The following is a 13,019-nucleotide window of genomic DNA, read 5'->3' on the forward strand; positions in this document are numbered from 1 at the left end:
AACATGAAAATGACGAACACAGGAGAAGTGACAATGGCGGGTGATTCAAGTACAACACCACTTGTTGAACGTGGGAATAAAGAAGCAAAATATTTTGCTGCATAAGCAAGCTAAGGAGGCTGCGCAAAACGACTACGACACGTCTATCCATCATTGTTGTTGACAGACTGACGGTTTGCACGCAGACACGCGAGAATTGGCGCATACGGCATCAATCTGCGACAATGCGTCGTCATCAAACTGCGACCATTACGTCATCGCTGGAGGAGTATTGTGCATAAGGTGTCCAGACGGACATTAATCTTTTAATTTATCTTGCTAAGTCTTATATTCATAATTGTAAATGTGTAAAGTCAAAACCTTTTTTTCCCTGTTTTTTAAAGAGATTAATGTATATTTACAGTCCACCTCTACTTCCAAAAATAAGTAGGCTATCAAGACCTTAAATTTGTCTTCTCATTTTGGTGTTTTTAATATTTCTTAGTTTAAGACCCCTGGCATATTTTTTTATTTTATTGTTTTTTTTTTTCCTTTACTATTGTTGTGTACTGTGATGATGGTTGTTTGCATAATGTTTGCCATGTTTGGCTTTTGATTTCAATTTGTCAAATAGAGAAAAAAAAAAAAGTTGTCCAGACAGGGTGCATATTGAAATCTTTCCACTCTGGAGCCCGGTTTCAAAAGTTATACTGTGTATATATATATATATATATTGTGCGTGTGTGTATGTCTATATTAGGGTTGGGCGGTATTTAAATTTGACATTGTTTTACCGTCTCCACATTTTCACCGGGGTATACGTAATACCGTTGCTAATTTTAGATTTTTTTTTTTTTTTTTTTTTAAGACTGACACAACGAGGCTGTTTTGGACTCAGACGCAGAGGAAGCGGTGGAGGGTTAAGCAGCTTTTAATTAACAAAACAAAAGCTCTTTGTGGAAAGGGAGAAAATAAAGGCTATTCAAAAATTAACTGAAAGCGCTCCAAAAGGGAGGAAGTTCAAACTACATTAAAAAACAAAATCACTCTGTGACTAAACAAAACTAAGCTATACAACAATTACAAACAAAGGTTCTCTCACGAGACAGGGCAATAAAGGCAAAAAGGTAACAAGGCTGTGGTCTATGGCAGGCTTCAGTGGCTCAAACGAAAACACTTCGGCACAAGACAGGGGGAACGCAGACTATTTAACACATGAGGGTAATGGGGCACAGGTGGACACAATCAGGGATCAGGGTTGACACAGACACCACACGAAGAAGGGCAAGTGACCTGAAACGAGAGGAGTCAGACTTTTCAACATAACAGGAAATGACAAGACACCCTCACCGCGGTGTGACAGTACCCCTCCCCCTAGGGCCGACTCCTGACGGCCCAGGCCGGTCAGGATGACCCCTAAAAAAGTCTTTAATTAGAGAGTCATCCATGATGAAGCGGGAAGGTATCAATTGTCTCTCCTCGGGCCCATACCCCTCCCAGTCCACCAAGAACTGCCTGCCCCGGCCCCGCTTGCGGACGGCCAGCAATCGCTTTACTTTGTAGACGGGCCCCCCATCCACAATCACAGGAGGCGGCGGGGGCGTAGGAGCCGGAACCAGAGAACTCTCCCTGACTGGCTTGACTTGGCTTACGTGGAACGTTGGGTGAACACGCAGGGACCGAGGCAGGCGAAGACGGACCGCGGCCGGGTTGATCACCTTTGAGATGGGGTATGGGCCCACAAACCGAGGCGCCAACTTTTGGCATGGCACCTTTAAGTGAAGATGTTTGGCTGACAGCCACACTTTGTTCCCCGGCTGGTATACTGGAGCCGGTCTCCTCTTCCGATCCGCTGCTCGCTTGCCTATGTCCCTCTGGCGCTCCAGAACCTGCCGAGCGGCTGCCCAGACGCGATGGCAACGACGGACCAAGGCATGGGCTGAAGGAACCGAGGCCTCAGACTCTAGGTTAGCAAAAAAAGGAGGATCGTATCCAAAAACGCATTTGAAGGGGGTGAGTCCAGTGGCAGAGGTGGGCAGGGAGTTATGGGCAAACTCAACCCAGACCAGGTGTTTGCTCCACGATGCAGGGTTCTGAGAGACAAGGCACCGTAAACCGGTTTCCAGCTGCTGGTTGAGACGTTCCGACTGACCGTAAGCCTCAGGGTGGTACCCTGAGGTTAGGCTGGCTTTGGCGCCGATTAGGCGGCAAAACTCCTTCCAAAAGCGTGACACAAACTGGGGCCCCCGATCCGACACAATGTCTCTAGGGAATCCGTAAACTCGAAAAACGTGTTTAATCATGACCTTAGCCGTTTCCTTGGCTGAGGGAAGCTTTGACAAGGCTAAAAATCGGACCATCTTTGAAAAACGGTCGACTACTGTGAGAACGGTGTTTTTTCCTTTGGAGAGAGGAAGTCCCGTGACAAAATCCAGGGAAATTTCTGCCCATGGTCTGGAAGGAATGGGAAGAGGCTGTAGCAGACCCATGCGTGATCTGGTGGATGTCTTGTTTCGAGCACATACCGAGCAGGCCTCGATGTACTCCCGGACCTCCGGCTCCATGGAAGGCCACCAGAAACGCCGGGAGATGGCGTAAATTGTCCGCCGGACTCCCGGATGACAGGATAGAAGCGAGGTGTGACCCCAATGGATCACCTGTGGGCGCAGCTGCTCTGGAACAAATAGTCTATTCGCCGGGCATCCTTTTGGTGGGGTTGCCTCACCGTTGGCTTGTTTCACTTCCCTCTCGATTTGCCATGTCACGGCTCCAATCACACAGTCTGGCGAAAGGATGGTCTTTGGTTCCTTAGTTACAGGCTCGGGGTCGTAGAGACGGGACAGGGCGTCGGGTTTGACGTTTCAAGACCCCGGCCTGTAAGTGAGAGAGAAGGAAAAACGGTTGAAGAACAGTCTCCATCTGGCCTGGCGCTGGCGTGAGTTGAGTCTCTTGGCTTTGCGGATGTATTCCAGGTTCTTGTGATCGGTCCAGACCACAAATGGGTGCTTTGCCCCCTCAAGCCAGTGCCTCCACTCTTCCAGAGCAAGCTTGACAGCCAGAAGCTCTTTGTCCCCAACGTCATAGTTCCGCTCGGCCTTGGATAGTCGTCGTGATAAGAATGCGCAGGGGTGCATCTTTCCATCCTTCTCTGCACGTTGAGACAGGACAGCTCCGATCCCCTCATTGGACGCATCCACTTCCACCATGAATTGCCGCTGTGGATCTGGTACTATGAGGATCGGAGCTGTGACAAATCGTTTCTTGAGTGCTTGAAAAGCGGCTTCAGCCGCCGGTGGCCAACTGAACTTCACCAGAGAGGAGGTGAGGGCATGCAGAGGGGCAGCTATTGCGCTGAACCCTCTGATGAAGCGTCTGTAGAAGTTTGCGAACCCGAGGAATTGCTGAACCTTCTTGCGGCTAACAGGAGTGGGCCACTCCGTCACGGCCCTAGTTTTAGCCGGGTCCATCTGAACTCTTCCCGGGGCTATGACAAAACCCAGAAAAGAGACAGTTGCAGCATGAAAGACGCATTTCTCGGCCTTGACATACAGTTTGTGCTCCAGTAGTCTTTGAAGAACCTTGGAAACATGGATCTGATGAGTGGCTAGATCTGACGAGTATACCAGTATGTCGTCTAAATAAACATACACAAACTGGTCCAGAAAATCTCTCAAAACGTCATTGATCTTGGCCTGGAAAACCGCAGGAGCGTTAGTGAGTCCGAAAGGCATGACCAGGTATTCATAATGGCCACTAGGTGTATTGAACCCTGTCTTCCACTCATCCCCCTCTCGGATCCTAATGAGGTGGTAGGCATTGCGCAAGTCCAACTTAGTAAAGATCGTGGCTTGTTGGAGATTTTCAAAGACGGAGGACATGAGAGGAAGAGGGTAGCGGTTCTTTATCGTAATGTCATTAAGGAGGCTATAGTCTATACATGGCCGTAAGGAACCATCCTTCTTCCCCACAAAAAAGAAACCTGCTCCCGCTGGTGATGAGGAAGGACGAATCAGCCCGACCTTCAGGGAAGTTTCGATGTAATCCCTAAGGGCCGCCTTCTCTGGTCCTGAAACAGAATATAGGCGTCCCTTGGCAATGGTGGAACCAGGAATCAGCTCTATGGCACAGTCATAGGCACGATGGGGTGGGAGTGACATGGCCTTGGTCTTGCTGAAGATCTCCTGGAAGTGATGGTAGCATGGAGGAACGATGCTCAAATTCGGGTATTCTGCGTCTGTGAAGGATTTGACAGAAATGTGATCAACCGTGTTGATGTCTACTTCTCGATTTGGTGAACCAATCCCATGGCTCACACAATTCTTTCCCCATCCCAGAACTTCGCCAGTTACCCAGTCGACATGGGGATTGTGTTTACACAACCAGGGGTGCCCTAGGACCAGGGTCCGTGAAGGAGACTGAAAAACTAGGTGCTCCTTATGTTTGCCGACTTGGAGCTGAATGGGTTCTGTGATGTGCGTAATAATGAATAATTCACTTCCATTTAGTGCCCTAGCCTTAATGGGCTTGATTAGCGGCTCAGTCTTGGCTCCTAAATGTCTCACCAGCCCCCAGTCAATTAGGCTCTCGTCAGCTCCAGAATCTATCAGGGCATAGAGGTCTGTTCGTGTGGTGTGATGATTGATCCTCACTGATGTGAGTTTTCGTGGAACCACCGCTGGAGTCGTGACTTGACTCACCATTTGGGTCCTTTTGGCTGGGCAGGCGACCACGAGGTGATCTCGGTTCCCGCAGTAGAAACACAGCCCCTCCTGCTGTCGACGCCGTCTCTCCTCCAGCGAGATCTGCGCTCTGCCCAGTTGCATGGGCTCCTCCTCTGGTTGCGCGGGAGCTGGTTGGCGCTGCACTGACAGGGATCCGAGAGGAGCTGACACACCTGATGTTGGGAAGCGCGGAGAGCCCTCCATTGTCCTGGCCCGGCGATCGCAGCTCTGCGTCACCTCCTGCAGCCGATGATCCGTCCGTATGGCCAGGGCGATGAGAGAGTCCAAATCCGGTGGAAGATCGACTGCGATGAGAAGCTCTTGGATGGACGTTGCCAGTCCTTTGAGGAAAACGTCGTAGAGCGCCGTGGTGTTCCAGCCACTCTCTGCCGCAAGAGTGCGGAAGCGTATGGCATAGTTACTCACTGAGTCCCTCCCTTGGATCAGGCTGCTCAGCTGTCGGGCCTTTTCCCGGTCGGAACAGGTTGGGTCAAATACTCCCTGAAGAGCAGCTCGGAATTCCGAGACGGAGCTGCAGAGTGGGGAACTGCGGGCCCACTCTGCCGTGGCCCAGGCTCTGGCTCTCCCAGTCAGGTGGGAAATCATGAAAGCCACCCGTGAACGATCTGTGGGAAAAGCCTGGGGGGAGTACTCAAAATGAATGTCACAGTCTGTTAAAAAGGCTTTGCATTGTCCTGGCTCTCCAGAGAATCGCTCAGGAGAGGCTAGCTTGATCCCCGATCCGGTATATGGCACGGATGGGATCGGCAAAGTAGCTTGAGTCTCTGGCTCGGACGGAGGGCTATGGGTGCGACTTCGAGAGCCCGGAATCTGAGCTGAAAGCTCGGTCATTTGCGTTGCCATGGCGGCCTGAAACTCCTCTTGCCGGCGTAGACGGGCCTCCTGGGCCCGCAAAGCTGCGATCAATTGCTCTCGCTCTGCTGGGTCCATGCTGGCCGAAGTGTTCTGACACAACGAGGCTGTTTTGGACTCAGACGCAGAGGAAGCGGTGGAGGGTTAAGCAGCTTTTAATTAACAAAACAAAAGCTCTTTGTGGAAAGGGAGAAAATAAAGGCTATTCAAAAATTAACTGAAAGCACTCCAAAAGGGAGGAAGTTCAAACTACATTCAAAAACAAAATCACTCTATGACTAAACAAAACTAAGCTATACAACAATTACAAACAAAGGTTCTCTCACGAGACAGGGCAATAAAGGCAACAAGGCAAAAAGGTAACAAGGCTGTGGTCTATGGCAGGCTTCAGTGGCTCAAACGAAAACACTTCGGCACAAGACAGGGGGAACGCAGACTATTTAACACATGAGGGTAATGGGGCACAGGTGGACACAATCAGGGATCAGGGTTGACACAGACACCACACGAGGAAGGGCAAGTGACCTGAAATGAGAGGAGTCAGACTTTTCAACATAAAACAGGAAATGACAAGACACCCTCACCGCGGTGTGACAAAGACTTATCTTGCGCTTACAACAGCCAATCTGTCTAGAAGTTAATGGCCACAGATCTGTTCACTGTGTGCTCCGGTTACATTTGTAACAATCATTTGTGTGACGAAGCGCAATTCAATGTGTGTCACTCCATGACAGCACGTCTTTAGCTGAAGTGTGTAGCTGATGTGCATGCGCTCGTTTTACACCGCGGAGCCAAGCTCAGGTAGCATTACATAGAATACATTGTTCGCCGTGGACGCACACAAACTACTATACTATACTAACATAAACTGTTTCTCGGTTTACTAGACTCTTTTAATGGACCCCGCTGTGGGCGCACATTCGACATTTACGCTACACACAAAATAAGCACGCAGCCTCCACCCCCACCCTAAGAGCACGCACAGATACACTCACCCGCGTGCGGCGGTCTCGGGTTGATGTGTGTCCATGGACGAAAACAAAATCACTTACTGATTTTTCTTGTATAAATAAAAGCGCTTTGTGGCGCGCCGACAAACTTATCTCTTTGCAGCAGTGAGGGGGGATATCGTTCCTCAGATGAGTCCGGAGATACGAAGTATATTCCATCTTGCACCGTTAGAGTCCTCATGCAGATTTTGCATACACGCTCATCGACATTTGCTGCCAAATTGTAGCAGTTACTTTTTTTTTCTTTTTAAGGGACCGCTTAACCGAGCTATGCTGACTGGCCATTTTGCCTCGCTCTGTCTGAGCCACGCAATAATTTAAAACTGTTATAGTAATATTCATTGTTATAGTATTAGTAATTTGAAAACAATTAAAATTGTCATGTTATCAAAGAATTTTGTTTAATATCATAATAGGTCATTATACGCTGCAGGCTGAATTTTTTTTTAATTTAAATAACGGTCTTGATTAGTAACACAGTTGCCATTTTTGGACACCTCGGTATACCGTATTACCGTATATATAGTTACACACCCAACGCAGGTGTTTCAATGTTACCGCACCAGGTTCCCACCACTTTCTTTTCCATAATGAGGGTGCAAATTGTCTCTCGTTCTCGATTGCCCCAAGGTCGCCGCTTGGGCCCTAATAATGACAAATGTGATTAATTCTACTGTAAGATTGCTGTTAACTCATTTGCTCCCAATGTAATTAAATGTTTTAAGTGTCCCAAATATAAGTTTTTTATGATTTTTTTTATTTATGCTAGAGCATACAGAAGGCTTTAATGCAGCCTCTCAACTGCAAAGAACGGTTGAAGCAATGGTAGTTATTACACAAACGGCCAGCAGGTAGCACCAGAGCAAAAGAGATCAAACAGGGCCATGTTGAAAAAAAGCTAATTTACTCACAATTCTAAATAGATTTGTGAATAATGATGAAACTTAGCTATATTCTAATGCTAATTGCTGCAAAACGGAAACAGATACAAATATATATTTTTTCCTGGTGAAAGAAGAGACTCTAATCTTTCTTTTGGTAGGTTCCATTTTTTTATAGCAATAGAACACAATATGCTACACAATATTCTGTGGGCCTTGCAAAAGCAGTCAAAATCCAGTAAAACAGCCAGTAAAGGGGATTGCTTCTGTGAAAATGGCTGCGAGTGAATGAGTTAAAGACCCTGAAGAAGAGCAACAGGCTTACCTTGAATATGGATCCTGAGGTGGTCTAGAGGCACCAAATTTTATGTACTACTATATAGCTAACCAGCTACAATATATCATTCTATGGGCACAACCCAACAGAAATACTAACTGTTGGCTGGAACTAGAACAGAAGGATTGTAATAACCTCAGACTTCTAGATTTACTCTTTATTACAACATCGATTAAGTGACATAATTGTTTTAAAAACCCAATGATTTCCGCCACCCTGACTGCCTGGTGGAAGGCACAAGAAATTACAAAAGCCCAAGTGGAGCCCTGTGGGCTTTCTCCCCTATGGCATAACTCCGACTTTCAACTTAACAACCAACCGTTATATTTAGGTGTGTGGGAGCAGAAAGGAATTACACATCTCCACCATGTCTTCTCAGATAATATGTTTATATCATATACATCCTTGCTCCAAAAATACAAAATAAAAAACGGAATTTTTTTACATTATCTACAAGTTAAAAATATGATAAAGAAAAAAATTCCAACACTTCGGGGTACGCTCCAACCGCCTGTTTTAGCTAAAGATATTAACAAGCTTTCTCCGACAACAACAAAAAAACTTTCAAAAATATATAAGTTACTTTTATATACTGATAAAATGTCTTTACCCATCTCGAAATGGGAGACAGACTTGTCTATAGCACCGGAATCTGACTTTTGGATTCAAGTTTGTGAAAACGCATTTAAACACACTAATTTACAACTTATCCAATATAAAATTATTCACAGAACATACATTACTCAATATATGATGAAGAAAATGGGACTCTCAGAATCGGACATTTGTCTCCAATTTTTTTCAACCATAACCTCCATTTATCCATAATTCAAAGACTTCTCAATCATATTTCCCATTCAATCATAAATCAACTATTTGTCAGCATTAGTCCATCAACTAAAAAACAATGTTAACCCAACCATCAACTGACATACCATAGAATGTTTCAATGTTACTGTCAGCTGTCATCGGTATTTGTAACAGTGATTGTTTATTGTCGGAAATTTCGATGTCAACCATATTGATGATTTGGATGGAAAATCAACATTTATTCAATGTTGTCTTGCTATCTGGGTAGTTGAAATGGTCCAGCCTTGAGAAGATAAAGCCATGGACCAGTTTCTTGTGGTAGGGAAAGGGAAAATTGACTTTTTAAGATGACTGATGTGGGTCTCAAAGGAAAGATGAGCATCCAGGAAGGGAACCCCAAATATAATTCTGCTCTACTAGTCAATATTGGTTTTGTTTTTTGTGATGATAGAACAATAAATGTTTATTGCCCAAATTATGTCAGAGCTTTTGATATATTGGAGTCAAAATATTGTCTTTGTGAAGGAATGTTTGAAACTGATGCTTTACCCTCTTCATATTTTCAGTTCTTTTGACAGCCAGGCTGTGTATCAGCACAGGTTCCTTGGCCCTATTCAACAGTCCGCTATTTTGGTTGTTAAAGCGGACAACGGCAACATCCTCAAAGCTTCTGGGAGAAATTTGTAAGTCGTACTGTGACATAATGCAATATTTAGCAAAATTGTGTTTAGGGTCAAGTAGAAGCTGTTAGGAAAAAAAACCCCTCTTTAAACCCTTCTTTTTTTTTTCATAATTGGATTGTTTTTTTGTACTTTTTAAAGGTCAAATGATTTTCCTAATGTTGCAGATTTTATTTACCTCATGGAATAACAATGGACAAGGACAATAACTACTGGGTAACTGATGTGGCTCTTCATCAGGTAAGAGCAATTTACCCTGTTACCTAACCTTTTTTTTTATTAACCAGCTTGTGATAATTTTAGATATTTGTACTTTATTAACTGCTTTTCATTTAAACTTATATTTTTCTGTAAGCACTAAGTAGTAAGCAATCATTCTGTAATCTAATGTGCATTTTATGTAAGTTACTATCATTGCGAACACTACTAATCTAAGAATCTATAGTAATTTAGTCTTGACAACAACAAAAGATTAGAAAATCACCAGAGCACATTACTGTAAAGAGGCCAAAAGGAAACATTTCAACACTTTTTCAGGCTAACCGTCTATTTAAAACTATTGGCTTTGTGTTTAACCCTCCTGAGCCTATTTGCACAGACTCTTCCCCTGAAACGTGCAATAGATTCCTGCAGTTTTTCATTAACAAGGTTGTTACAGTTAGGGCTGTCGTTTCAAACACATTAAATGCCTTTGAAGCTGTTTCCTTGAAGTTTTCAGAGGATGGTGTTTTCTCGATTTAAGCCTTTTGTCTCGTTTTGACAAAATTTTTCCCCCCGTCTTAAAGTATTTTCTTTCACTGCTATGCGAATGACAGATCTACGCTGAACAGAAATATAAATGCAACGCTCTTGTTTTTGCTCACATTTTTTGTGCGCTAGACCTAAAGATCTAAAACTATCTGCATACACAAAAGGCCATTTCAATCAAATATTGTTCACAAATATGTCTAAATGTTAGACAAGCCCCCTCCTTGTGCATTTTCAAACACTTAAAACACCTTTTTTTGTCTGGCTTTTGACTCAGCTTTGTTTTGGTGTTTTATGTTATTTTTAAAGTTGAATAGAAAAAAAATTGATAAAATGTTCTCACTTACATTCTTTGCACTCAGGTTTTAAAAGTGAGCAGTGATGGTGGTGACCGAACCTTGTTGTCTCTAGGAGAGGCTTTTACTCCAGGAAGTGACCATAACCATTTTTGTCAGCCCACTGACGTTGCAGTAGATTTTGAAACTGGGAACATTTTCGTGTCTGATGGCTACTGCAATGCAAGGATACTGCAATTCTCTGCTGAGGGCAAATACCTTTCTGAGTGGGGAGCTGGTAAGAACATGAACGCTACAGTATCACAGCAAAAAGTAGTTACTTCAAGGATCTGAAAAGCAAAAATTATGTTCTATCCAAAGCATTCTGGATTCAAGTTGTAAGAAAGTATTGTACTAACAGCCTATATAAGCTCAATCAAGAGCGACCTGATCTGATTCTATGTCAGTTTCATTTAACTATCTTAAATTATACCATGACACTTTACATAAGGAGCACTCCTTTATACATTAAAGAAAACCAATGTGCATTAAGTCAGTGTGACTGAAGATAGTGATTTCCGATTGTGAATTGGCCACCTCAATCCACCTCCTTGTGGGAGTTTTTCCTTGCCTCCGTTGCCATATGGCTAACTTAATTTTTTAGTTCAGTTGGTTTTCTTTATTCCATAAAGGGTGTGGTTCTAGACCTGATCCTAATGTACAGTATCTTGATTGTGAATTGGAGCTAGATAAAGGTAAGTGATTTGATGATAATTATTGGAAAATCCTGTCATCTAGGCTCATCAGACCGGAGAAGGCGTATACCATTCCGGATCCCACATAGCCTTGCATTTCTGCCTGCGAGAAAGGAAGTGTGTGTAGCTGACCGGGAAAATGGGCGCATCCAGTGCTTTATAGCTCAAACTGGAGAGTTCGTTAAGGAAATCAAAAAAGAAGAGTTTGGCGAAAGTGTCTACGCCATCACCTTCAGTCCGGCTGGAGGTGAGTTGACGGAGCTTTCCAGCGAGCTTAGCTTTCTTATATTTGTCTTTCTGCGTTGACTCTTCAGGACCAGGACATTCCAAATGGTTGTTTTGGTTGGTAGATTTTTCCATTCTATCAGCTTCGCAATTGCTTGTTTTTCAACCATAGTTGATTCACTGGTTTTCATGTCGTGTACACTAATCTAAATCTAGTCTTCATACCCATATTCCAAATACAAAAGTGAGAGTAGACACATTCGATTTTTTTACATATGCGGTTAAGACAATGGATGGATGTATTGGGACACGCATGGGCAAGTCATTTTCCATTCATTCTGCTTGTATGAAAAAATAATAGAGAGCATTACAGTGGTCCCTCGCTACTTTCTGGTTCACTTATCGCGGATTTGTATTTGGGTCCAAAATTCATATAATACGGCCTTCATCGTAGGTTGTACTTCGCTATAGCGTGGGTTTTTCACAGATTATTATGTGCTTGTTTGCAGGTGAAGATGGCATAATCTTTGCAGTCAATGGAAAATCTATGTATAGAAACTCCCTTCCTCCAATTGGCTTTGCAATAAATTATGCAACCAAGGACATTGTGGATACCTTCAGCCCAAAGAAAAGGGTAAACACACTTTCTGGATTTATTATTACAGTTAAGGTGCCAAATGCAGTGCCTTTTTAGAAATGCAATAATTGATATCAATAGCCTCATTCACTGTCACCTAGCCATAATGCTGCTTGATATTCTTTGTGCTCAAAGATCATTAGTCACTCAAGCAAAAGTTATACTGTGTAGTCAAACATACATCCATAAACGAGTTGGTAGAGTGTGCAATTCTGCACGCAGGGTGAATCTGAAAGGAAAAACAATACATAAAAGTCAATGCGGTGGAAAATTTTGATCCACTGCACGCGCTCATTCTCCTCTTTTTCTAATCAGTTAATTACTTGTATAATTTAAAATTTTAAAAAAATGACCCCAATATTTTGACATGAACAAATATTCTAAATGTAATACGCAAACATTTATTAAAGGCATTACTTTAATGCATGTAATTATGTTTATTGCTCAAACACAACCTGTGCTACCTTAAACGTAGCCATCCGCTGTCACGATAAAGGATCATCTTCATCTATGGTCAAAATTAATAGTGCGATTATTCTGTGTTAATTCATGATTAATGCAATATTTTTTGTGATTAATTAATCAGTTAACACTTTAACTTTGACAGCACAAGTTAAATTACACGGTAATGAGTAATCAAGGTAGTGCTGTCACTAACAACTTCTTAAACTCGAGTCTCCTATCGATTATTCCATCGATTAATCAACTAATCTCCCCCCATCCCCCCACCCAAAATAAAATAAAATATATATATATATATTTTTTTTTTAAGTCCACAAAGGTTGAACGTGATTTGAATTTAGTGGCTATAAATACTTTTGTTCCTTATCTTCTGCACACATATGCACCAACAAAATTAGCCTATGCTAAACGATTACCAATCGCGATTAGAATTAGCCCTGAATAAACTCGAATCACTTACTTATTGTACTTTTCTGGAAAATCACTTCATAGTCCAACATGTGAAAAATCCAATTTGATCAAAATATTCAGCAATAAGTGTCCGTGTGGAATCACGAAATATTGGTCCCGGCAACTTCCGGGTGCCGCAAATATGTTTTTTAAAAATTATTAAAATAGCTTCAATGC

The 13,019-nt window shown here is 43.2% G+C and overlaps 1 protein-coding gene across 4 annotated transcripts in view; it reads left to right on the forward strand.

Annotated features, from left to right (window-relative positions):
* The window catches only part of pam (peptidylglycine alpha-amidating monooxygenase), a 56,884-nt gene that overhangs the window by 37,982 nt on the left and 5,883 nt on the right, over window positions 1-13,019 (forward strand). For all 4 annotated transcript variants that reach the window (XM_077585541.1, XM_077585543.1, XM_077585542.1 and 1 more), the window contains 5 exons: window positions 9,178-9,294; window positions 9,459-9,531; window positions 10,401-10,611; window positions 11,112-11,315; window positions 11,803-11,927. In XM_077585541.1, coding sequence (XP_077441667.1) covers window positions 9,178-9,294; window positions 9,459-9,531; window positions 10,401-10,611; window positions 11,112-11,315; window positions 11,803-11,927 — 730 coding nt within the window. The remainder of the gene's footprint in view (window positions 1-9,177; window positions 9,295-9,458; window positions 9,532-10,400; window positions 10,612-11,111; window positions 11,316-11,802; window positions 11,928-13,019) is intronic.

This window comes from Vanacampus margaritifer, chromosome 14 (assembly GCF_051991255.1).
Source record: "Vanacampus margaritifer isolate UIUO_Vmar chromosome 14, RoL_Vmar_1.0, whole genome shotgun sequence".
NCBI lineage: Eukaryota > Metazoa > Chordata > Actinopteri > Syngnathiformes > Syngnathidae > Vanacampus > Vanacampus margaritifer.